Raw genomic sequence first — 26,812 nt, 5'->3', positions numbered from 1 at the left:
GCAGACCAACCACAGAGCTAATACATGTTGCAGAATATATCAGCCATAACAAAATCCAGTATCTCACACTTGCAAATGATCATCCCTGGAAAAAGTTATTTGTCATAAAGCATGGAAGACTTAAAAATCCATAGCACACATCCAACCGTATCCTCAGCTCATAAATGAAAATGGATAATATATTACTCTAAATGTCATTCTTGGCACAAGAAATATGAGGGATAAAGTTGTAGTATAGTCCCTTGTGAACTATAAATCATTTTAAAATTTCTATTTCTTCAAACATTTGAAATATACATTTGTGTAGAAAGTTTAAGAGACTGTACTTGTGGAACCCAGACTACTGAACAAAAATGCCAGAACATACAGAGTGTTTTACTGAAAGCCAAGAAGGATGGCGAAAGCCAAGAAGGATGGCTTTATGATTTCGAATTATAATTCAACATTCGCCGTTGTTTCCATTTTCAGTGATTTATTAACTTTTTGTATTTTTCAATATGCAACATCTGTGTTTTATCAATTTCATTACATTCAATGGAGCAAAAGAGGTACAACAATGATTGAAAACAACTGTTCAATAGAAAAAGTATATTCGAAGAACAACTTGACAGCATGACTTACAATAAAAACAAAGAAATGTAACATTGAGGCTTGGTGTATTGGCATCAGTTGAGCAATCCTTGGACTTTGAGTGATCCTGTGATCCTGTAACAGGCAGCTTTCAAGTTTCTGCTACTGCAGTGTGATTACATCATGGTGTCATCACTGAAAGCTATTTTAACAGAACTTGAACAATGAATATGGAGCATATTTATGATTGACAAATTTAATCTCTGGTATGACTTTCTCAGTTTGTGAGTGGATAGTGTGAATATGAGAGTTTCACTTTAGTAGCATATCCGCACCAATGGCCCTTGAGAATACTGTCCATCAGAAACAAAAATCCTCCATGAAACAGTTTATCTGAATGTGTGAAAAGACTGCTGGAAAACCTGACATCGTGTTAATTTCATTTCATATTTATGGCTCCTCTGTAGTAGCCTGGGATTCCTGGATATGTCTCTAAGTGAAGGTGGAAGTCAGGGTCATCACTCAGAGCTGGGTGAGGCTGCAGAATCCAACTCATCTGCTTCCAGGTCATGAGGGGAAGCCGGCTGACCACCTTTGACCCTCTTCCATTTCATACGTCTGTTCTGAAACCACACCTTTACCTACAGAGAATAGTTATCATTACTATAAACAGCATTGGTATTCATTTTAAATATTATATTTGGAGTCAGAAATTACTTAACACCAGCACACACATTTCATACTGTGATGGAATCATTTTTATTTTCGTATTTACCAAATGGTATATGTGTTTATTAATAAAGTAACTTACAAGCTAACTGTTTTGTTGGCTAAACGCAGAGAAGTACAAGTTATAACTTGACCTTTAGTCCTCCCTCTCAGCATGACCCATGGACACACAGCAGCTTAGGCCATCTGTTCCCACACTATTTTAAAGAATATTCCCTTTTCTCAATCTGTCCATTTGTTTGAGAGAAAAATGTGGCACAATTCCAAGAAATATCAAATATATTGGCGGTTGAGATATGGAGACAGGGTTGCAGAGGAATTGAGAACTGTTTTGGGATCTAGCATAGCTTGTGTTTATTTCTGTGCATGTACATGTGTGTGGGCCTGGGAAAGCCATCTAGGACAGGGCTAAGTGTGGTGTAGTGATGAGTAGGCTTTATGAGTGTCACTAATGTTTCATTTGATTCAGTCTGATTTATGCAAAATGCATAGCTGCTGGAAAAAAAAAACATGGATTATATGACACTGCAAAACAGGTGAAGTGTACCTGTCTCTCGGTGAGGTCCAAGTTAACGGCAATTTCATAGCGGCGCAGGCGGGTCAGGTAGTTGTGATGAGTGAACTCAGCTTCTAGCTCTCTCAGCTGCTCTTTAGTGAAGGCTGTCCTTTCCTTCCTTGCCTTGCAGTTTGAGTCAGGCTTAAATCCGGAGTCCTGGATATCTGAAATATACAGGTCAGGAGAAAAGTCATTAAGGCTTAGATGTTAGGCATTCATAATGTGTAATTAAAGAAATATATGCATGTGTATTGTGACTTTCCCATTTACATTTCTGAACAACATTTTGTACTACATGGAGTATTTTTGTTGTTGTTTTTTTTTTAACCAAAAAAGGGGGGAAACTTTAAAATACATTTCAAAGGCTGACCGCCATTTCACACGCTATGTTTAAAGGACTCCCACTTTACAATATACGTATTTACTGGTTGTTGTGACCCATCCAGGCCACACACTTCTATGGAGGTGCAGTAAGATCAAAGGAGCCATAGGACCAAGTCATAATGTGTCAAGGTGGTAGGAAGCATGCCAAACAGGCTACAGAGGACTTGCATTAAGAAGGAATGCACCGAAACATTGTTAAAATTGCTACTAAAAGAACAAAGAGTTGGATAGGTACAGCTGAAGTGTGTGTCTTTCTGTGTGTGTGTGTTTGTGTGTATGTATGTGGGCACCAAACGTCCCCACAAGGATAGGTTAATCTGACACTTTTGACCTTGTAGGGAAATTTGTCTGGTCCCAGTGAGGAATTTTTTACAAAAGCTTTTACAAAAACAAACAAACAAAAAAAACACTAGAGCTAAAATATTTCTTTTTGTTACTGAGATTAATGTTACATTTAGATGTAGGTATGTTAATTGATTAGCTTCATTAATAATTATGTACAAACATAAGTGCTTGTGCGTGTGTGTGTGTTCTTTTCATGCCCTCTGCACTCCTTGCCACAGTAATTCAACATAATCTGACAACCCACAATGGAACTGAAACAGAAACTTTTGTTTGCTGTGGAGTGGGAAAGTGGAGACTCTGACTTTTGTCAAGCTGTCTATAAAATACTTAAAACAGCGTGAGGACATGGCAGGTTGAAGATTTTCCGTTACAAATGAATTGGTTGGTCAAATAAACTGTTCGCGCCATCCAAACCTTATGAACTCAATTAACTCAAGAAACATAGATCAGCAGCAGTAGTGCCACCAAGAAGTGACGCAAACCCTTCAAGAAGTCTATAATTTGTCAAAGTGAGAATTTGTGGTTGGTGTTTGCCAGATCCACACAGTCAGACTGTGAAACAGACTGCAGTCATACAGATGTGAGTGCGGAGAGCCAGACCATTTGCTAACAGCAGAGTAACATTCATATATGGCAAGCAGTGTTGCCTTAAGAGGGTGCATTATGATTATAATTAGAATCCCATTCATTTAAACACACTTCCACAAGTAGTACATGGACATGTGGTAGCAGGTTGGGATAGAAACACCTGGTATAGTGTGTGCATGTGTATGTGTCTGAGTGCCCAGCAAACACTCTCCAATAAATTTCCACAGCAAAAGCCTATAAAGTTTTAGTGAACAGCCCTAACCTCAGCAGGGAGCCTGGAGAACAAACGACATTTGGCATGTTCTCAAATTGTTGGTCCAAATGAAGCCAAAATAAGTCTGCAAGTTAACTCAACAAAATAACAGGGGTCAGTTGGTTTTGCAGCATGCATTTAAAGGCGTTAGTACAAGTTTGTCTTCAACAACATTAAGCTGTATTGCATAAGATTTTTGAAAATACTAAAGTAATATGAAAAAATATGTAAATAAGGACATATTCCTTATTTACATATCCCTTACACTTCATTTCATAATCCCCTAAAATTAAAATGATACTGGAATGATAAAAAATGTTTTTGTAAATAATATATCTGATAACAATTATGTACAGTCAGTAAGTGTTTTGTTGTCACATGATGTGAAAACCCAATGAAAACCCAAACAGAGCTGGGAATTATTATCTTGTCAACACTTACCACCTCACACAATGTGTCATATTAATTTTGTTCTCAACATTTTCCTTTTTCCAAGTATGCAAAGCATTTCACTTTTAACTCTGAATAAATTTTAGAATGGTGCTTTTTCCTCCAGTCATTTCCACAGTGTGTTCAGTGAGGATTCTGTTACCGCTTAATGACAGGAAAATGTCAGTAGGTAAGAATGCAGGAGTGGAATCATATGGAAGTTATATTACAGATGTGGTCTGGCATGTTTCTACTGTTAGTGAGTGAGGGTTACATTAAGGTAACTCCAAAACAGAGGCAGCAGATATTTAAACTGCATATGAAATCATGAGACATGGATGCCTTGATGAGGTACACTTCAGGATGGGGTTTGTCTAATCATTTCTACAAACCACTCACAATTGTTTCAGTTAGAGAAAAGAATATTATCTTGCCTTTTTGGCCACTGAATTACAAAACCACTCAAGCGCTATTTGGGAAATATATTTATCTTCTAGAACGTTTCCTTTATTCCAGAATGACTGCCCTGTCTCAGTTTCCACAGAGCAGTTGAAATTAATGCCTGCTCCAGATGTTCTATTTTCCTTCACTCAGAATAGCACGTAGTGCAAAGAAGTGTGGAAGTGTGCAAAAAGTTAAACTTCTACAGCTATTATATAGATTTAATCATTTAATTTACCAAAATTTACAGTCCTGTAATCTAATTTCATATGATGGTATATTAACACCCGACATTTCTACTTTCCAAACAGAGAAGAAACAATTAGAAAACTAGAAATAATTGCTCCAAACCTCTTCTATATTAATATTTATTGAAGTGACTCACTGTATCACTGTTTCTATCAGATTAATTCAATTATTTGATTACTTGTCAGTACACATGAAGCATAAATATTAGCTTATATATATGTGTACTTAGCTAAGTACCTAAGAATTTAAACAATAGAAGGAAACTGCAGAATAATAACATACAAAGATTTGTGTTTTATGGGTCATTTGCCATGTCTATTTCTATAAATTATGTACTTGTCTTTTCCTGTAACAAAAAAAAAAAGTCAAAGCCTGGAGCATTATGTATGAGGATGCAATTATATAGTCTTCTATAAAGTTTTCAGTGTTTTCTTCTGGCAGGTGCAGTATGCTCATTGTTCACACCAGGCGTTGTATGTTGTTTCTATGGCACATTGTGAAATAATTACTTCCTAATGGAAGAGTATTGTGGATTTTACATAAACAAAATATAATGTAATAACAATAACTTTATGTTTTGTGACAAAAAAAGTATAGTGCTGATCGTTTGAAACACTAGATTTCGGTTGGTAATTTAAAGTTGGACTCAAAAATGTTCAGGTGTATTTTTGATTTAATGAAATGTAAATTTTGGATTTAGGTACTCACAGCAAATAAGAAAAATCAACAGAAAAATCTTTCAGAGCTGGAAATGTACATTAAATTGCAGTTGCATCACTGCATTTATTTGTGCAAAATCTATTTAAATTTCCTGCCTAGAGATTTGATTTAGAAAATTTGTTTACTGTAACATGATTTTATGATTTTAGAAACAGTCAGCTACTGCACTGTATGTTGTTTTGAACGTAAAAATTTCCATAAAGCTTCTTAGAAAACTAAGAAGCATATTGCTTGTATATCAGAATTTATATGTATATTTATGTATGTATTTAATTTTATATAAGTAAAAGCACTGAGTACATAAATACACATAAGAGTGCAATGTGTTCAGTGTTAAAAAAAATATTATGTGTTGCTGTTTGAAATATTAACATGCTGATCTTTCAACAACAATATATTAATTATGTTTCAGTGTAGTACTGATCACATTAAATATTGATCAGGGATTTTGCATAACACTTAAAAATTCACCTGTTTTTCAGTGAGTTGTTCGTTGTATCTGAACTGACACACAATTATATTTCCATTACATCGGACTCACCTGTTAGTTCTCGTTTCCTCTTACAGCTCTTCTTCTCTGTATCAGTTGTGGCTATGTTCTGAGGCGAGTAATCTCCCTCTAGCCGTGGTGTCACTGTCTCGGGCAGCCTGTCTGCTCCTGCACTGCCCATATCTGTTCCTCCAGCCACTCCAACTGTCACAGCAGCTGTATGGCATGGCTCCTGGCCTCTGCCACGTGGCTCACATGGGCTGAACTGCCACTCTGGCCGCTGGTATACGCCTTGCGCCTCCTGGTACAGTCTCTCATCTCGTGGGTATGAATGTGGCGCTGGCACCAGGCACGAGCTGGAGAAGTCTGTGTAGGCCAGGAAGTCAGGTTTCTGATGCAGGGAGAAGGAGGCCTGCTGGTAGGGCTGTAGACCACCTCCGGGGACACTGGCAGGGTGAGGGGCTCTGGCACAGCCCCAAAGAGCACTGCCAGGATGAGAGCTCCGCATGCAGCTGCTAGCTGGTTGATCCATGCTGAATCAGAAATGAAGGCTTGAAGTCACTCACACTCAAACACCACCACACACACCCAGTGTGAAGCAGAAGTCCCTCAGTGTGGCAGCTGCCTGGTGCTGACACAAGCCTGTGTGGGAAACGTCCACTTTAGCGTTCGTTTTTACACACACATCGTCATCTTGCAGAGTCAATCCTGACAAATCACACACTCACTCACAAAACTTCTCTCGAACTGCTTCGGAGTGTTGGTCTATAACTTAACATTAAGTGTGAGGTCAAGCACCCTCCAGCAGAGGTGTTACTGCAGCATCTCTTTCTCTGTCTTTCTCTCTCACGCTCCTTGGCTCTCTGAAAGTGTTATGTGTGAGGAAGTTGTGGTCCACACTCTCACACCCTCTCATTCAGCATTAAGGTTAACCCACTGTATCCACTCCCAGCTGCATGGGCCACTCTCACAGTTCTGAGGCATTCCTGTCAAGTGATCCCACCTCTCTTTTAAACGCTTAGGTGGGAAAGAGTGGCAAGTTTATGGGGTGTAATGTGAGCTTGCAGAGGAGGAGTCCTGCAGGCCACATGTTGGTACCCTCCAACCCGGCCCTGCTTCATCTACTATTAATCATGGAGGGAATTTTATATGCACATCTAATGGGATTTCCAGGCACAAGCTTTTAAAGGAACATTGTCTGTAAAATATAAAACGAACACCCACATGGGAATTCGGTCCAACTTTTCATTTTTGTTCTCCTCAAAACCCAATTTTCATCTTTTTTCATTTGTATGCAATATAGTTTTAACCCCTAGATCATATTGTGTGTGGCAGCAGTGGCAGTAAGAGAGAAATGACTTTCTCCACAATGCTGTAAAAAAAAAAAATCACATGACGGTACTTTTTCCACACAAATTTAAGTTTAAGAAAAGAAAAAATAAATAAATATATATATATATATATATATATATATATATATATATATATATATATATATATATATATATATATATATATATATATATAAACATACATCTGTAAATATAAACACAAAATTTCCACAATCATTTCAATGACACCGTTATTTAATATTAAAATAGATATGTATGATTTGACCATTTAAAATATGTACTATTTCTGTAATTAACATTTTAATTGTAAAAAACTCCAGAAATGGTTTACAATAATTTGAAGATACACTTAAAATGTACAATTATTGAGAAGTGAAACACATTTCTTCTCCCATTTTAGTGCAAAATATTACTTACAGATCTGAAAATGAGTATTTTTCTAATCTATTTTAGCAATGTGTAAAATGCTTGGGTGTTATAAATATTTTGTTATGGTAGAGCATATGGTAGAACTCCCCCCCTCCCTAAGATCGATCATGACCATTGGAAACATGTTGTGCTTATTACTGTTAATCAGCTTTAATTATTGAAAATGATACCGTTTACTGTAAGCACAATGTGTGAGTGTATTTTGTGAATGTGGTCAGATTGTTATTTCTACACATAGTTTAGACCATTACCTCACATTCTTTGCCTCCAGCTCTCTTTCTGTATCTATCAGACCAAGTTATTAGTGAATGTTTATACTGACTCATTGCTTTTAGCTGCTGTGCGGTCTCCACTGTTATTTCAGCACATTTGAGGTTTGAATCCATCTCCGGGGCTCAGGCTTGTTGAGAATGATGGAAATTATATGTTTACATTGCTATTTGTAAATAATTGTGGTTGATGCTCCAGCTTTTTCCTCATACTGTTCCTTGGCTCTCTGTGCAGGCGGCCTTCTCCTCACCTCCTGCAGAATATTTGGCTGAGCCTGAAGGGGCTGAGGTCAGCCTGAAATCTTTTCTCTTTCCCTTTAGCCAGCGAATATCTGAGCCATGAAGCATCCCCCTCTTTACTGGCATTGTGGGCCATGCCATAACTGCAGGGGTCTGGGGTTACCCAGCATTCGTGGTTAGTGAAGGCCATCTGCGGGAGAGCTGTATATCTGTGCGCACGTGCATGTGTGTGTGTGTGTGTGTGTGTGTGTGTGTGTGTGTGTGTGTGTGTGTGTGTGTGTGTGTGTGTGTGTGTGTGTGTGTGTGTGTGTGTGCATTTTTGGAGGGAAAAGAGATGTAAGTCATAAGTTGATCTGAAACCTGCTGCTGTCACTCTGGTAGGGCAGTTTCAGGGCAGTGAGAGTGTTTTTGTGTTTTTGTTTGATCCATCTTCATGACACAAGGGAAGATGAAGTGGCTGGGAGGCAGGAGTATGGACACGCTGGGTCACCACAGCCTGAGGTCAGAAAGCTGTGGGAGCCCAGAGGAGCCTATGGGCCTGCTGCACCCCTGCTGATGTCCACTTCACTCTTCACACCAGGTCCTACACACACACACACACACACACACACACACACACATGCTGACTGCAATAGCTTGGCAAATATTTCTGCTTATTATAGTCACAGTTTGTTTGGAGCAGCTCATAAAATATTGAAGTGGCTGAATAATAGAGTTTTTAATAAAAGCAGCATATTTTTTATTACCAGATTTATTATTTTTCACAATATTTCCTAGTAATGCATTTTTGCAAAGACAAATGAAAACGCAAAGATAAGCAAAGACAATGTGAAAAGACACACTACCTACAATTGAATTGCTGTGAAAGATTAAAAGATTAAAAAAAAACCTTTTGGCTGTGTCTGAAACCACATACTTCGACAGTACCTACTGCATTTGTTGCAGTACCTAATGCTTGGCCATTGATACAGTACGTGCTGATTATTATAGTTGGTAAATTCTTCCATGTGAGTCCCGTTGCGTTATGGGATAGCACAGTATGCACAGTGTCCAGTGGTTCCATACTGCAGGATCTCGGTGGAAGCAATAGGTCATCCAAGTATTTCTAGCATACTGTTTTATGAAAACTGAGAATTTGGGCATACTCCTCCTTTGCCGTACTGGATTTTTTGCCTTCTGTGTTGTAGGGTAGTAGGGATCTTCGTACTCAGACTTTGTGATCTGAGTGGCTATCCATGAGGCATTATGACCCCAGTGAGCAGTGTTGTGTTGCTGTTGTTGTTCACAGTTCCAGGGCCCTCAATTCGAACCTTTGCTTATGTTAGTTTCTGCCTGGAGTTTCTGTGCATGTTCTCCCTGTTACTAAGCGGGTCTCCTACAGGTTCTGCAGTTTCCTCTACCTCCCAAAAACATGCCAGTGGGTGGACTGGCTATGCTAAATTGTCCTTAAGTGTCCGTGTCTTGCACCCAGTGTTCCTGGAATAGGCTCTTAATTCTCCACAAACACTGACCAGGATAAGGCAGTTACTGAAGATGAATGGTTGAATGAATATAAGTATTATGTAAGCATTGATTTATTTTAAAAATGAGTCAGAATGAATGCAGTAGACCCTACCTCATAACTGTAAACATACACAGGCTCCTATCTATATTTGGTTAATCCAGGAGTTGTAATATTTTGACATGTATACGGTAGTAATTAGCTTCATCTTGGATTATTTAGGCAAATCCAACATCAGCATCTGCAGAAATGTTAATTATTATTATTATTATTATTATTATTATTATTATTATTATTATTATTATTATTATTTTTATTATTTTTATTATTATATGTTTATTCCTTACTAATTTGCTCTGTAAGTTGGTTGAATTTGTAAATCATTTTGAACCACTTCAGGTTTCTGTGATTCAGTGATCCACTGTACATTAAAATGTGTGGTTTAGGGCTTCTCAGGGTATGGGGAGCACTGATTCAGGGGTGAAAAACAAATCCATGCTTCCCTCTTGTGGTGGAAATCTACCAAAAAGACATATCACACAGACTTTAACATCATCATGCCCAGTTCTTCTATAGAAGAAATTTTATTCAGGTGTAATTTCTACTCATATGTTTGAGGAGCATCCTTTATTCTTCTTTGGTGTTTACTGTGCTCAGGGGAGTGCCTCTGGATCTTCAGGGATGGCCTATAACTGTTGTGCGGTGTGTTTGCGGAAAACCTTCCTGTCCTGTCCCAAACAGCCCAGAGCCAGACTTCCTGCAGCGTAAATTGCTCTTTGAACCATACTTTCAGCTAGTCTCTTGAGACTTTGCAGGATTAAGCAATAGCCTGTTAAAAATCCTGATTGGGAACTGCCTCGGCAAACACTTCCTCCCATATCATACAAGTATGCAGTTTACTTGAAAGACTCATACAAACACATACCTTCCTCCATGCATGCTTGGTCAACTGGCTTGTAACTCCTTAGCCATCACTGTCATGCCTACACACATGTCAGCATCATCTTATGTTCCAGCATCTGAATTCTCAGGGCACTTGTGGTTTCAGGTTTCTAAAGTGTTCTATTTGTTGAATTAGTAGATCTGGTACAGCGCATCTTATATAAATCATACATTTTTCAGTTTCTTTGTTAAGTGTGGTACTTTTCTCTGCCTTCAGTGTTATATCTGCATAGAGTGAGCTTGCCTCTAGAGGCCTGCTGCCCCTGACAGTGAGCCACATCAGCTCCATCATAGGACTCTGCATGTATCACTTTCTTTCAGGTATGCTTAGGTCATCGTGGATTACTGGTCAGTTTCCATTTAATCAGTTCTTAGCTGCCTTTTCATCTTCATCATATAAGTATCAAATGGTTGGAGTAGGATAATGCCAAGACTTGGTTTGTTTTGGAAGAAAGCACATTATGCTCTCTTTTGTCATCTAATTTTCACAGTGAATTCCAAATGCACTGTTTATTATGTCATCGTCATCACTGGATGCCCCTAATGCAAACTTGAATTTCTTGTTGGAAACAACATATGTTTCTATGGTGATAATTCATTTTATTGTCATCAGAGGATGGTTTGTTGCACTTCTCTATTGTTTTACTAAGCCCTGAATCCTTTCCTTCCTGATTGGAGTGGAGGCTGGTGAAAGAACTGATATACTGTGTATTTCAAGTCTGTTTTTCAACAGATGAATAATTTCCTGAACAAGTTTGCTTAATCTGTTCATACTTTACATACTAAATTCTTACAGAAGCATAGTAACACAGCTTAAAAGCAAATGATTTGGCTAAAGAATCCATTCATTCTCTTAGTTCATACAGCTCTAGCTTTGTCATGTGGAAATTCTCATAGAAGCTCTTTGCAGACTGAAGTTTGTTCATCATGAGAATAATATCATTTAAGAAATCACTCAACTGATATGAGACTTATAAGTAATGAAGCATGAAGCTGTGGAGGATTTCAGTGGCAATTCAGGCTGAAAAGGAAGAGGCAGTGCTGGGTGCTAATCAGACTCACTCTTCAATCAAAAAAAAAGAGCGAGGGAGGAAAGGCATTCCAGATGTCAACAGTAAACTTGGCGCAGCTCTGGTCTCTGGCCACAGGAGCTCTGCGTACCTGCCCTGCTAAATCCATTAGCCGTCTCCTGCACAGAGACCCACACTTCCAGAGAATTCTCGGAAGCCTTTCCCTGCCAAGCTCTTTCGAAGGCATGGGAAATAGCGGGCAGTTGAGCCTACCACTAGGGTGGTGTTTGGGAATTCCACAAGTAAAGGTGTGGGAATTTGGTATGATTAGATCTGGGATTTTCTCTGTTTTTAGTGACTGAAGGTGTTTGGATGACTCCAAAGTCACTCAGTCCTAGTTTATGCACCGCTTTGACCTAGCTGACCACAGAAATTATGAAATAGGTATATAGAGGATAGCTACAGTACACTTGGCTGCGGTAAACCAGAACCAGCACTGCTGAGATAGTTGGGCTTGCATTTTGAGAGTACATAGTCCAGTCAGTGAACTCTAGATCAGGGGTTCTCAAACTTTTGGCAACTCTTTACCTGGACGAAATTCATGGATCCCTCGATTAGTAAGGTTTCAATTTAACATTCAAACAGACACATAGGTTGATAAATATAAAAACCACAGTAATAAATATACAAATGTTCACATTTTGTACCAAATTTTTAAAAATGGATGACCTGGCTATGCTTCACTGACCCTGCTTTGAGAAGAAGAGCTTGAGATATAGTTCATGCAGAAAGGGTCTTCTAGAAGGCCAGCATAACCGTTACTGCCTGTGTTTTGGCTTAAAACTGGACATACAGGACTTGTATGCACATTATATACTAAATGAAAAGAATATGAGAATCAAATATAAACTTTTTTTTGTATATTGAAGCAGATACATCTCAGAAGATATGTTGTTGTATTGAAGGCAGTGGTGTATAATCTACTAGCAAGGTATATTCTGGGAATATTTCTCCTTTAATAAATATTTTGGACAATTTAAATTTTTTACTTCATTTCAAAAAGATCATTTTATGTTGATAAATTTGCCCAGATGCATGTTGGACTTACTGCAAAATTCCAACAAGAACAACAGCAACAACAATAAGGAAGGTGGCCATTACATCCTGGCTGTCCAAAATGGCTCTTCAGATGTATGAGTTGACTTCCAACGTTCACATTTCAGAGCCAACTTAAAGATCCGATTCATAGAGCAGATGCGATGTTGGGTTTTTTTTCTTACTTTGTCTGAGAAAGCACCAGAAATAACTGTGTTAATAAGAGTGTTGGGTAAGTTACTCAAAAAAAGTAATCCACTACAGAATACTAATTACTACTTTAAAATTGTAATTTGATTACATTACTGATTACTGCATGTAAAAAGTAATCAGATTACTTTACTTTCAAGTTACTTTCAAAACCTATCAAACCTACAAAAATACACTACAAAGTGAAACTCAAAGTTCTTTCAGTAATTTTAATATGCTAAAATTAATATAATAAAATATAAAACTTTTCTTACTAGGCTAGTTTGGTGTTGCTATCCAAGGGGAAGCACGACTAAGCTATGGGTTTAGCTGCTACAGTACATTATCTTTCCTTATGCTCTGCTCATATAATGTTCACATAAACTGGAACTCATATAGACATTTACACACCTTGTTTTCCTGCTCAGTATGAGAGGATGTTACTGTTTCAGTTTCAATCCCTTTACCTGGTTTAAAAAAAAAAGGTGTTTATCCATTTTTCCTCACATAGACTGTGAGCTAGCTTTTGGAAGAATTGAGAGCTGTCAACTAATAAGTCACGAGTATTTCAATGTATTTTCCTGTAAACCCTGTCTGATTGGTCTCACCTCCGTTCACAGAATATATAAAATTGCAACACCGCTGTCTTCTTTTACTGACGTTCAGTTATGTAGTGACAAACTGCTCCAAGTGGAGAATTATTCATTTCTAAAGAAAAAATCTTTGGTGCTACAGCCTTGATTGCCCAAGCCAGGTTATGCCCCTGGTAGCCACACAAAATGTGATTTATTTCAAATTAATATTTTTTTTTAAATAAAATAATATCATTTTCTCAACTTATAAATTTGTAATGCAAGTAATGTAATTTTCTTGACATTAGTAACTGTAATCAAATTATATAAACTTAACATGTAATGTGTTACATTACTGTGTTATCAGAAAAAGTAATGAGAATTACAGTAATGTGTTATGCCCAACCCTGGTTAAAAAAGAAGGTAAAATGGTTGTTACTGGTATTTTAGTCTGTCAGTACCTATAATAAGTAATACAATATTAATACTGTCCCCTCTGAAACTATTAGAATAGCAAGGCCATTTTTTTTTGTGCTGTACACCAAAGGAATTTGGGTTTAAGATTAAAAAAAATGGATATGAGACGAGAGTTTAAGATTTCAGCTTTTATTTCCTGGTATTTACATTTAGATGTGTTAAACAACATAAAATACTCACTGACATCACCAAGTTGTTGGTTTCTCCTTTTATGATGTTTTTTCCCGGATTTTACTGAAGCCTCTTTCAGGGGGTGTGTCCCTTTAGTCTACTCTTCAGGAGGTGAAATGCATGCTCAATTGAGTTAAGGTCTGGTGATTGACTTGGCCAGTCTAAAACCTTCCACTTTTTCCCCTGATAAAGTTCTTTGTTGAGTTGGCAGTGTGTTTTGGATCATTGTCTTGCTGAACGATAAAGTTCCTCCCAATTAATTTGGATGCATGTCTCTGTAAACTTCTGAATTCATTCTGCTGCTACCATCATAAGTTACATCATCAATAAAATTATTGAGCCTGTTCCAGAAGCAGCCATGCAAGCCTAAGCCATGACACTACCATCACCATGTTTCACAGATCTTTTGGATCATAAGCAGATCCTTTCTTTCTCAACACTTTGCCCTTTCCATCACTTTGGTATAGGTTAATCTTGGTTCTTTTGGGGCTCATCTCTGTATTTCTTGTATATATGGCTTTCCAATTCTTACTGCTGATGAGTGGTTTGCATCTTGTGGTATGGCCTCTATAGGTTTGCTCTCGAAGTCTTTGAATGGTGGATTGTGATACCTTCACTCTTGCCCTGTGGAGGTTGTTGATGATGTCACTGACTGTTGTTTTGGGATTTTTCTTCACAGCTTTCACAGTGTTTCTCTCATTAGCTGTTTTCCTTGGCTGCCCCATTCGGAGTCTATAGCTCAGTACACTAATGGTTTATTTGTTTTTCAAGAAATTCCAAATTATTTTATTGGCTATTCTCAATGTTTGTGCAATGCCTCTGATTGTTTTAACCTCTTTTCTCAGCTTCAAAATGGCTTGCCTTTTCCCCATAGACAGCTCTCTGATTTTCATTGATTATCTTTATTAACAACAAATGCAGTCTTCACAGGTGAAACTGAAGGCTAAAACTAATAGTAGATGTTTAAAAGTAGATGTTCAGAGCTATTGATTGTTTAAACCAGGGGTTCCCAGACTTTTCCAGAGCACGGCCCCCCAAATGGCATTACCATTTGACCGAGGCCCCACTTTTGAAAGATGTCTTTAAAACACATTAAAAATACAGGCTTCTGAATTTATCCCCCCCCTTTTTTTGTATTAATAATTACATCTTACATCTTTACATTACATAACATGATCAATTGATTTGTGTGTGTGGTTGTCTGAGAGTGAGAATTTATTTTTCACACCAAATTGTTTAGGCCCCCCAGGCGCCCCCTGGCGGCCCCCACTTTGAAAACCACTGGTTTAAACAATCAATCTAACAGGACACACCTGGATAACAAGAAACATCTGTCAGTCCCATGTTCCAATATTTTTTCTCACCTACAAATTGGGTGGTCTGATACAAAATGTGTTATGTCCCATGTCCTTTAACACATCTACATATAAATACCAGGAAATAAAATCTGAAATTCTAAACTCCCTTCTCATATTATTATTATTATTTTTATCTCAACCCCAAATGTCTTCAGTCTACAGCAAAAACAAATGAATTGGCTTTGCTTTTCCAATAGTTTCAGGGGAGACTTTATATCTAGATGCTAGTTTTCCAGCGACATAGTCATTATAAACAAATTTCATTAGTGACAAATAACTGACTTCATGAAACTAGCAATGACACACTGTAGTTAAAGTTCACATCAGCATCATTAATGCTCGCTTGATACTGGTCAATCCATCCAGTGATTTTATTTGTCGCGTATCCTACACATGGTCTCGGGGAGCCTGGAGCCTATAAGAGGGTACTCAGGGCACAAGGTGAGGGACACCCTGAACGGGGTGCCAACCCATAGCAGGGCATGAAACTGGTTAATAAACAATTATTTGAATTGTATATACTGGTAATTGCTTAACAATCAGAAATCCTGTCAAGTTAGCTTGGATCAGCTTTCTGAATATAGAGGGACTATAGTGATAAATTCTGGGTGTCCAAACCACACACTATGCATTAGATATTGTGCTCATACTGTGTCCAAGAACATAATGATAAATACCCAGTGCACTCATATTCATTTAATGCAACCTACAGCAGAGAAATCTGGGCCAAATATGGTTGAGTTTAGGCAAATATATGCCAGAAATAGGAATGGCAAATGTGCCTCCCTGCCTCATGTTCCTGGGATAGGCTCACTATCCACTGTGCCAAGTTGAATGAATAAATGATGATGATTAAAACTAAAAGTATTACTTCTGTAGTACTTTTTTTCTTAAACATGCCTATATTTCATTATATTTCATTTACCTGACTATTACGCCAGACCAGAGCAATACACATATTAGGACATTTACAATTTTGTTGCTTCTATTTATGTGGGGAAATCATTTAATACAATGTCTTAGTAGGGTTTTTCTGTTCCATTATATCTTTTTAAACTCCCTGTGTCTTAATTGGGCGTTCATTCAATAAGGTCCTAATATATGGACATAGCTCCATCTAGTGGACATCACTTAAACCTTGCATTCAAGTCAGTAGTTATATTGTACAGGCTCTGTAAACCATTTTAGATTTATTTCAACTCAGACAGCATGTTCATATATGTTTCATTGTAACAACTAGGAAATGCATTTTTGTGGGTCTGTATTTATATCAAAATTTTAAATGTTCTAGCACAAAGTGTAGTCAAAGCCAGGCAGGTGTAATACTTCCAGTGTAAAGGCTGGTGAGTAGTGTGTTTACCAGTGTGCCTTCTACACAGTTTCATTCAGAACTGTAAGAAAATGTCTAGATGCACTGATATTTCAGCTTAAGCACTTTGAAAATGAAGGATTGTAGCTTTTAGTTTAATATGTCTACTATTCCAGTATGCCATGTTTTCAATATGTTTCTGTGTGCCATCACGATGCTGCCCTCAGGCATTAAGTATGAATATGTTGCAGTGATGCATGATTTATTACTATATAGATGTGATTTCCTACAGACTGCAGTGCCTCAGGATGCTGGAATCAAACTAAATGATAAATGTGTGTAATGTAGAGCTGAGCCTAACTGGTTTCAGGTTACACAAGTGTTGGAGTCTGCATTATAGCTGTTGTATGGTCTTTATCAATGTGAATCCTGAGAGAGTATGGCTGGGGATGACCACCAAAAATAGAACAAAGAGACCTCCTTAAATGAGTAGGTAATTACAGAGATTAGCTAGGTGACATTGTTGTCATTGTTGGTGGCTTGGTAATGTTATCCTGCACTGAACGTGATCTTGGCCCATGGGCGTTAAAGCTGTTCCGCCTGCTTTCTGAAAATCATTACAGTTTGGATCCCTGAAATGTCCACCAGGGATTACATTTATTCACTGTATTGTCAGGTTTATAGATTTTAAAGTCTAAAACACTGCAACATAACACTTTATGCTCTCTGTTGTAGTGGCTATGCTGAAACCATGTTTTTATACTCCCCTGTGTCTTAAGTTGACCTAGATTACACCACCCAAGAACTGTTTGCATAAGAACATCTGCCTTCAATTTAAACCCAACTGGTCAAAATCATTTCTGTCATTATTCATAGACAATGAATGACCCTCACTTTTTTTATTTGACTCCATGCCATTACATCATATTTATTTACATTTCACTGAAACATACCATATTGAGAAGAATACTTTTTCAGCATTCACAGGGCACATACTAGATCTGGTAGTCCTCACTTTTATTATAAATAAACCAAAAATTGTATAATGTGAGGATTTTGACACTTGTGGGACAGGACAGAAATCACTCTCAAATTGTCCCAGTTCTCTCATTTCTTTAATTGTAATAAAAATGCAAGTGCAGTACTACGGCTTGCCACTGGTAGATGCTCTACGACTTTGTTTTACCCACTTGCACTAGCAAAAGTTCAAGTCTACATACAGATCTGAATATTTCATTAGGTGATATTAACCTTTATTTATTCTGATACTGGACAGAGCCCATTCTTATGGTGCCTTAATCCAGCTGACCTGGATTCAAATTCTAAATTGTTTTATCTATCTACAGTATATATTTCTTTTAACTTATTTATTTAAAGCATTCTAATGACAGCAAGTAGAAGAAACCCTTTGAGAAGTAATAGAATATGCATCTACACTGTAGCCTGGTGCACCAGGTTCTCCTGAGCATTGTTTCATGCACAGTTTGGCCACTTTTACATCTCATATTGTTTCAAAGCCTCAGAGAGTCCTTCCTTCACACAAAAGTACAGTTTCAAACATTCGCCTCAGTAAACACATTTCCATAAATCAGCTCAGAACTAGTGGTTATATGACAGTTTTGTCCTGCACCATAATGTATTTTGCTCAGTTTAAAAAAAAAAACTGTATTAAAAACATTATTAATAAAGGAAAGAACCGCAACTCTGACAGGACTAGGCCAACCTCAAAAAGTCAGTGAGTAGGAAAGAGGGGCATTAGTTGTAAAAGCAAAGGTAATTATCAACATGATGCTACCACCACCATGCTTCACTGTCAGGGTTGTGTTCTCAGTGTGAGCAGTGTTGAAACTCCACCAATCATAGCACTTTGTGCCAGGTCTCATCAGACCAAATTACCCTTTTCTGCATTTTTCTGGGTATCCAATATGTCTTTTGAATTTAAAACATTCCTTGGGAGTGTCCATAATTGTGGCATATACATTTTTGAGAGTAAATACTATTATTTCAGAGGGCAGTTCTAATGAGTGATTTTTATTTTATTTATTTATTTTTTTGTTAAAATAAAGATGAAATGGACATTTTTAATTATTGTTCATTCATCTATTTATGTTTTGATCACTTTTCCTGGTAAAGTTCAGATTCCAGCTCCTACTGGGGGATCCCCGGACATTCCCAATCCTAAGTGATCTGGAACAGACCGCACCCATTCAGGACAAAAATCATAAGTTAAAGGTGATCAGTAAGAATGGCTTTGTATTTATTTGTAGTGACTATATTCAAATATCAATTGATTTCTCCTACTACAGTTTCAGAAACACATTGTTTGCACAGCTGATAAAGGACTTTGGGCCAAAGGCTTTCTCTGGAAACTTTGTGTACGGCTCTAAAAGTTTTTATTACCTATACATTTGCTGAAGAAGTACATTGCAGTTACTCCCTTCATTTTTATATACTCACATATATGTATGCATACTTCATGGTTATCTTACTGCATTAATCCACCATGCAGTCTGTGTGTGCTGTCTAGACTCAGTGGATGCTGGCTGTGTGTGTCTCTGCCTGCTTGTATAAGTACAGTTCCGTGCTTCCCCTCTCAACTCCTTCCACTCAAGCATGTCAAGGGTCAAGCTTCTGCCTCCGTATGAAAACAGGAGGCACTTATTGTCTATCAACTGAATGACATTGTCCACATATGATCTACTCAATACCCAAACATCTGACATCTTCCCACCCTCATCCCTTTAAACCACCCTGTCTCTCAGCTTCTCTTCCCTTCTGTCTTTATCTAGACCTTGGTATATTAATATTTAATATGCATTCACATCAATGACAACTTTCTTTACTTTCTCAAATCCCCACTTCTCCAACCTCTCTAGCCTTTTCCATTTAGCCTTCATTTCACATCCTTCATTTCGTGCTTTATTTATCATAGGAACAGGGCCCAGTGGTATAATGGTTTATTTATCTCACTGAATTTATGTACATATGCTGAAACGTACTGTTTCTAATGTGCAGTGTTCAGTGTTTATTAGGGGCTTTTCAGTGTGTGTGTGTGTGTGTGTGTGTGTGTGTGTGTGTGTGTGCGAGAGAGAGAGAGACAGAGAGACAGAGCGAGAGACAGAGGAAAAGAATGACAGAGTCATGCTTGTTGTATTGTAACAGATGGACTCCTGTGGCTCACTGCTTTTACATATTCCGCTGTCCTCCTTGAAAGTAAACAGTCTGCACCATAGGAATGTTATCCCAAAGCCACTAATTTGCCTTGATTGCATTAATATTTTTCTACTTAAATTGCCCTTTTCCCCTTCCTATTCCTGTGCTTTCCTCTCTCTCTCCTCTGCTTTTCCCTCTTCCTTCTGCCCTTGCATTGCTTTCTCTATTAGGGCACAATTAGGGGCGATTATCTGGCAGACAGATGCCCTGTAGTTCCGGTCTGGCTATGAGCTGGGGTTAAGCAAGATACAGGATAACTCTCTGGAGATCATAGTATAGTATTGTGTTACAGTTTTGGTTGCTAAAGAGAGACAAGGAGAGAAAGAACAACAGAGAGAGAGAAAGACATTTAGAGAGTAAGGGCAAAAATAGGGAAATGGTTGTAATTTCCTCTCCGATCCCACCACCACTGCCTTGTACATTAACCTAAAATTCCTCTCTCAGGGTTTGTGTATTAAATTGAGATACATTTTCGTAAGATTCAGCAGGTAAATCCTCCCTAAAATCCTGTAATTCATACAGGCATGTTTCTGGCTCTTGCTAGACATGTTGTGTGTGTTTTTTTGTTTTTTTTTGCCTCGCATTGGATCTCTGCTTTGCTCTTTCTGCACACTACTGACCTACCATAAGCCATTTTCTCAGAGGGCTTCCCAGGCAGTGTTGCGTTTTGAATGTCTTTCCCGATCCATGCTGACTCCCATAAACAATATTGCTATGTATGTGCAATAAAACCTCTGACCTGTGAAACTTTTAAACAGGTGTTTGACTGTTTCCTGTATGGGACTTCTGAGCTAGAGTGAATGACCACAGTCGCTGCGCTTTCTCTTCAATTGTATTGCCATACACACCAGCTTTACTCCACTAATACCATACCGCAGGTGGTTCTTCACTCACAGCACTGTTTATGCTGCAATATAATTTATCCACTGATGATATGCACAGACATGGGCATAGGCATTTTAATCTGTCAGCATCACTAAGAACAGCCAGTGATTGCAAGAGTTTTAGCCTGACAGCCCATTGCATTTCAGTAATAGAGCAAAGTGCTGGACTCAGCACATGTACTACATGCATAACATTTCTCACTGTCATATTCAGTCAGCTATTCACCAGATGGTTTTGCTTTTCATCACCAGCAAATTTGTGCATGAGTGCAAAATGTCTTCTTTCACACCTGGCTTGAGTGTTCTCCTTGGTCTTTGCTGAACTGGGCCAGGCATGAATGAGAGTGGGAACAAGATATGCAAGGGGGCTAAGGGAGAGATTAAGACTGCAACAAGAGGCAAAATGCCAACAGAAACTCCAAGAAACACACACACACACTCTCTCTCTCTCTCTCTCTCTCTCTCTCTCTCTCTCTCTCTCATCTTCTCTTTAATTATTTTAGCTCTCTCTCAGGACTGAAGTAAACACATGCATTTAGGCACATACCACCACTGTTTGTTTCTGTGCTAGTCTGTTTGTTCCTGGTTTTGTAGGGAAAAAATGTATTAAATAAACAGGGCATGATGTGTCTCAGAGGCAAGCCTAAATATTTGAAAAGTAGTATGGCATTCCCTCCTTTCTTAATCAAGACCCTAATGACTGTTCCAGATCACTCCTGGCAGTAGCCCAATTAAATAAAGCTTTCATTCAAAAAGAGCTAGGCACTATTTTATATCATTCACTTCTTGTTTCATTGCAAACATTAATGTTTAGATATGTGGAACAGACATTGCACAGTTCTGTGAACAGTGAACTATTATGAAATCTTTTCTGCCTGTATGTATTTCTGCTCTGTTAATTTTTGAAATTATGTAATATGTGTGCAATGCGTGTGGACATGCATTCGGAAGAATCTGTAGGGAATTGGCCCACTCATCCAAATCGTGCTCTGTCTATCTTTTCTAGCTCCCTATCTTTACAAGCATAATTACAGACTTCCAATCATGCTGTTTACACAGAAAATGGACTTTTTGAAGTCCACTTCATTATACATTCCTATAGCCTTCTAGAAATTCATCACAAAGACGTATCACCTCAGTAATTAACTGGTCCATTCATGTTGTTCAAGATCGCTATGACTGCAAGACATGTGTCTTTGAAAACCTTTCAATAATGATTTGTGGTTTTAAAGACAAGTATCTATGTGATATCCTAAAATAACACATTCAATGCAATGATTAAAAAAAATAGTCTTGTGTTTTCTCCCAGAAATAAACTGAGGGGTGGTCTTAGGTTTACTATATGGAAATGCAGTTGCCCTATATAGATGTCAGTTCTTCTTTAAACCTTTATTTACTTAGTCCTTTACTCAGAATAATAATGAATTGTGCTATCCCAACACTGCACCTATAACTGTAACTGTTTAAGAAAAATAACAACACTTTATATGATGTCATTATATGATGTGGTTAACCAAAATGCAACCCATGAAATGATACTTGTGTGTTTGACTTACAAAGTCAAACACATATTCCAAGAGAAGAGGACACTTGCTCAGAGGTCACATGGTGTCCAAGGCCACATGGCCTGAGGTTACTTGGTCTGAGGTCACAGGGGTGTCAAAAAAGGAACGGACCTCTGAGGTCATACAGTAACCTTGAGTATGAGGTGAGGCATACCAACCAAGGGGGTGCATGTCAAATATATTGTGTGAATCACCCAAAAGTGTGGAGAGTGAACCCCATAATGCTGGAAACCACAGATACTATGAAAGATGGCCCGGGGCCAGAGGTCTCAAAATTAACTCATCTCATTCCTGTCCTTGGTTGGCATCTCTCTTTAGCAGAAACAAAGGTAATGGTTTTGTTACCTAGGGATGAGTTTAGCTAGCCTGGAAGGACAAATCTCATAAGTCCCCTAGGGAGAGTGATGTGCTGCTGTCCCAAAAAGAAAGTGGTCTTTGACGAATTAGGGAAATTGTTGGAAAAGGGAGTAATAATTAAGTATTGATAAAGTGAAACTTAATCCCAGCTAAATTGAACTTCTGTTCATCCCAGGTGATTCATCCCCACATCAGGATCTTGTGATCTCTGTGGACAACTGTCTGATCTCATCTTCAGTCACTGTGCACAACCTTGGGGTAACCATGGACAAGCAACCCTTTTCCTCTCACCTTGCTCTTCTGACATGTTCATGTCAATTTCTCCTTTACAACATCAGAAGGATTTGCCCATTTCTAACCACACAGGCCACTCAGTTGCTTGTTCAGTTTCTTGTCATTTTGAGACTGGATTACTGCAACTCATTCCTGGCAGGTGTACCTCTGAGTGCCATTCAACCTCTGCAACTGATCCAGAATGCAGCTGCATGACTTGTATTCAACCTTCAAGTTCTCCCACACCACTACATTGCTACACTCCCTCCACTGGCTTCCTGTAGCTGCCTGCATCAGATATAAAACACTGAGGCTTGCCTACAAAGCCAAAAATGGATCAGCATCTCAAAACACTTATCACACCCTGCATTGCACCACGCTACCTCCAATCCTCTAGCACTGCTTGACTTGTCCCACCATCTCTCAGGATTCAAGGAAGGAATGCATCAAGACTTCTTTGTTCTGGCAAATCGGTGGTGGAAGGAACTTTCCCTCTATGTCCGAACAGTTGAGGCAGTTGGCCTTTTCAAATATTGTCAAAAGACCTACCTTTTCCAGAAGTAGTCAAATTAGAACGTAAATTAAAAAATTGTGTTGTCTGTTTGCTTTTTTTACTATATTACCTCCCCAACAGAGTTTTTCAACTGATGGTATGCTTAGTCCATGATCCAATATCAGGATGTATTTATTGATGGAGACTTCAAAGCACTTCTATAATTTGCTGTGGACAAGGGCATCTGCCAAATGCCATAAATGTACACGTAAATGTAAGTGATCAGCCCCATTGTGCTTGTACTTAAGCTGGATGAGTGGGTCCGTTTCTGTCTGGACTACCATAAAGTTAATGACACATCAACATTTGATGCATATGCAATGCTTGGCCTCAGTGAACTATGACCACAGTATGTCTCTTCTGTCTGTGTCACAATTGGTGTCACTAGCCAATTGTGGGTGTCTGTGAGCTCATGTATGCAGAAAAGGGCAGCTAGTGTTTTTCTCTGAGTTTGTTCAGTTGCATTGTAATATCACATTAGCAATAGTTTCAAAAAGATGGCTGGCTTGAAAGAAGCACAAACTAGCCTTTCCTGGTCTTGGTTGGTAGCTGTTGTGTGTGAGGGGAGAGCTAGATAGTGGGTAGGAATTGGCAAATGACCAAACTGTAAGAAAATGTGGTATAATAAACAAAATAACAATAATAGTGATATGTCAATATATGGAATCAAAACATGACACTTAGCCATTTCATGGGAATTTCAGTGTATCTTGTATTTCCTTTTAATTTATTAGTTTAAAGTTTTTTTGACATGACAAATACATTTTGCTCAGAATTTTTTAGTGTAAAAAAAACGTTTCATAGAGAAAATTGTCGTATCTTATCGTTCTCAGCATCCATGTTAATGCATTGAAACACAGATTGTCTAAGCTCTGAAAATGTTGAGGTTTTCAGACAGGGTTAAATGGGAGTGTGATCAGACCCAGCTGGACCTCTGGCTTACATAAATCTGGGCTCAGTTCTACCTCATCAAGAGGAAGAGGAAGAGAATGAGAAGGTGGCTGTGCTAGAGAGTTGAATTTGGCCTCTTCACTGGAACAGCTGAGCTCACTATTTCTGCACTGTGTGATTAGTTGATCTGAATCTGTTTCTCTATAATCAGACAAGGAGAAAGAGAGAAAAAGTGAGAAAGGAGAAGAAGAATACAAAGTAGGATCTGTTTGTCTTTGTGCCATTTGAAATTAAAGATGAAGTGATGTATAATCCAGCACCATGGTTTCAGAGTTACACCCAAAATAAATAAACAGAGAGCTTGGGTGGTGAGTATGTGTGTATAGCAGTTGCATTTTTGAGGCCTGTCCACGTGTGTGTGTGTGTGTGTGTGTGTGTGTGTGTGTGTGTGTGTGTGTGTGTGTGTGTGTGTATGTGTGTGTTTGATTGTGTGTATGTGTGTGTACAGGAATGTGTGTATGAAGCTGTGTTTGAGTCTGTGAGAATGAGCATGGTGAGTTGGCTGCAGGAGCTGCTAAAGAATCTCACAGCTTATTGTGTCATCGTGATGGATTTCCTAAACTAAAACTTTGCAGGAGCATTCACGAGAGAGGAAGAGAGAGAAGGCGCAAGAGAGACAGAAATGTAAAGGTATCATTAATGATTACAAGACCCTGAACAATAAGTAGAACCTGGTTCCCAAATACCTGTCATCATTTTTCATGAGCTAAGGTCTGGCACCATAATAACAGATATATGTTTAGGTGTGAAAGTATATACTGAGGCTCTCTGTTAGGCTCAAGACAATGGGTACTTTACATTGTTTTAATACAAATTTTATGACTAGCAGTATAAACATTTTAACCGCAGTTTGTATTTTATCTGAGCAGATGTGAATGCTGTCTTCTTTGTATTCTTAGTATTCATATTTTTTATTTACAGTTGGGTGGTTACTACAGATTTGACATCTTCCCAAGTTTCTTCATTGTGGTTCATGTTTCAAAAGTTGGTTCCAGAGTTTGTCTCATCTCATGTGCTTTTAATTGGCATATCTCAGAAACCTTCAGGGCTGGTGGAAGGCAGCTGGGGTTCATAGCTTCCCCAAGTACACAGGGTACAACTGAGGATACACCTGGAGTGGGATGTGATTTAACATTGTGTGGGAGCAGTGAAAAAAAATAAGAGACAACAAACAGGAGGAAATATAAGAGAACAGGAGGGAAGGCAGAAGAGAAGTTCTAAGAAACATTTATTAACTTGTTAACATTCAACTGCACCTGGCTCTGTCAACACTCTTTATTACTCCATTAAGCTTTGTATTTATTAACACTTTGGAGACTACAGGTGTTAAATGCCAGGATAGTCTTCTTTTTTCCCATTTCTCTCTTGCAAAAATTATCCAGAAGGCTCTACAGAGGTATGCCTTTTCAATACTATGACTTGGCAAATGGTTCGACTCTATAAAGTTAAATACTTTCAATGCATTATATAATTAAACCAGCACTAAACACTAATTTTTCAAAAGTTAACTCAAATTGTGCATGTTAATTTGACTGGTAAGAAGCGCACAATGGCTCCACTGGCAAGTTCAGGGATAAAGAAAACATCTGGGTTATGCATGTAACCGTGATACCTAAGAAGGGAACGAGATGTTGCTTGAGCTTCACACTGTGGGAAGTGCCCTTGCGCGTGACCAGTATCTGAAGTCTGGGTAAAATCATGCCTATTTATAGGCTTGTTGTGGTCAGGTGACGTGGTATTTCACACATCACGTGACTATAAAATGACGCCTGAAATCCATGTCATCAGCCTCTATTATCTGAAGTGAATATGCGATTCACAGGCATGCCCCAGTATGACAAAGCTACACAATGTCTCATTCCCTTCTCAGGGAACAGGGTTACATGCGTAACCCAGAAGTTCCCGTTCAAAGGGAACTCAACATTGTGTGAGCTTCCTGCTGTGGGTATGAGTATAACCACTCCGTCATACTGAGGGTATGGCCTGTCACAGAGGATTCACCAATAGGGGCATGGCTGACTGAAATGGTGGCCAAGTAGACCCTAATTGTAGAAAGAGCCAACCTCAATGAGAAACATTCCTGTAAGAACTCCTGTAAGACATTCCTAGTATTTAACATGGTCGCTACAACCTTGGTTGAGAGACCGGAATCTATGAGCTGGTGCCCCTCAGGGGCCAGACTCGCAGTTTCCATAGTTCCAGCCGAGGGTCATAAATCAACCCTCTGGCTTAGACAATAGATCCCTGCGAACAGAGATTTATATATATATTATATAACCAAATTCGAGCTGGCCAATCCGGTGCTACGATCTACTGTAGATGTAGCATGATCTTGGTGAACTCTTACT

The 26,812-nt window shown here is 38.5% G+C and overlaps 1 protein-coding gene across 1 annotated transcript; it reads right to left on the bottom strand.

Moving 5' to 3' along the window:
• Positions 1 to 452: 452 nt before the first annotated feature.
• On the bottom strand, positions 453 to 6,773 carry meox1 (mesenchyme homeobox 1). The gene is made up of 3 exons (XM_017482693.3): positions 5,806 to 6,773; positions 1,847 to 2,019; positions 453 to 1,211 (listed from the first exon to the last, which is right to left on the bottom strand). Exons 1-3 carry the CDS (start codon positions 6,284 to 6,286, stop codon positions 1,089 to 1,091), a joined length of 777 nt encoding a protein of 258 aa, XP_017338182.2. The 5' UTR covers positions 6,287 to 6,773; the 3' UTR covers positions 453 to 1,088.
• Between the last annotated feature and the right edge of the window lie 20,039 nt (positions 6,774 to 26,812).

The sequence above is a fragment of the Ictalurus punctatus genome, chromosome 13 (assembly GCF_001660625.3).
Source record: "Ictalurus punctatus breed USDA103 chromosome 13, Coco_2.0, whole genome shotgun sequence".
Taxonomy (NCBI): domain Eukaryota; kingdom Metazoa; phylum Chordata; class Actinopteri; order Siluriformes; family Ictaluridae; genus Ictalurus; species Ictalurus punctatus.
The sequence above is the reverse complement of the archived record's forward strand: the minus strand, read 5'-3'. Positions and strand labels throughout refer to the sequence as shown.

Bases quoted from the DNA above. Each gene is read 5' to 3' on its own strand.
- meox1 (XM_017482693.3), bottom strand. From the start codon at position 6,286: ATGGATCAACCAGCTAGCAGCTGCATGCGGAGCTCTCATCCTGGCAGT. The intron at 2,020-5,805 runs GTGAGTCCGATG...TGTATATTTCAG, and splicing joins GAGGAAACGAGAACTAACAG to ATATCCAGGACTCCGGATTT. The intron at 1,212-1,846 runs GTACACTTCACC...TATTCTCTGTAG, and splicing joins TGGACCTCACCGAGAGACAG to GTAAAGGTGTGGTTTCAGAA.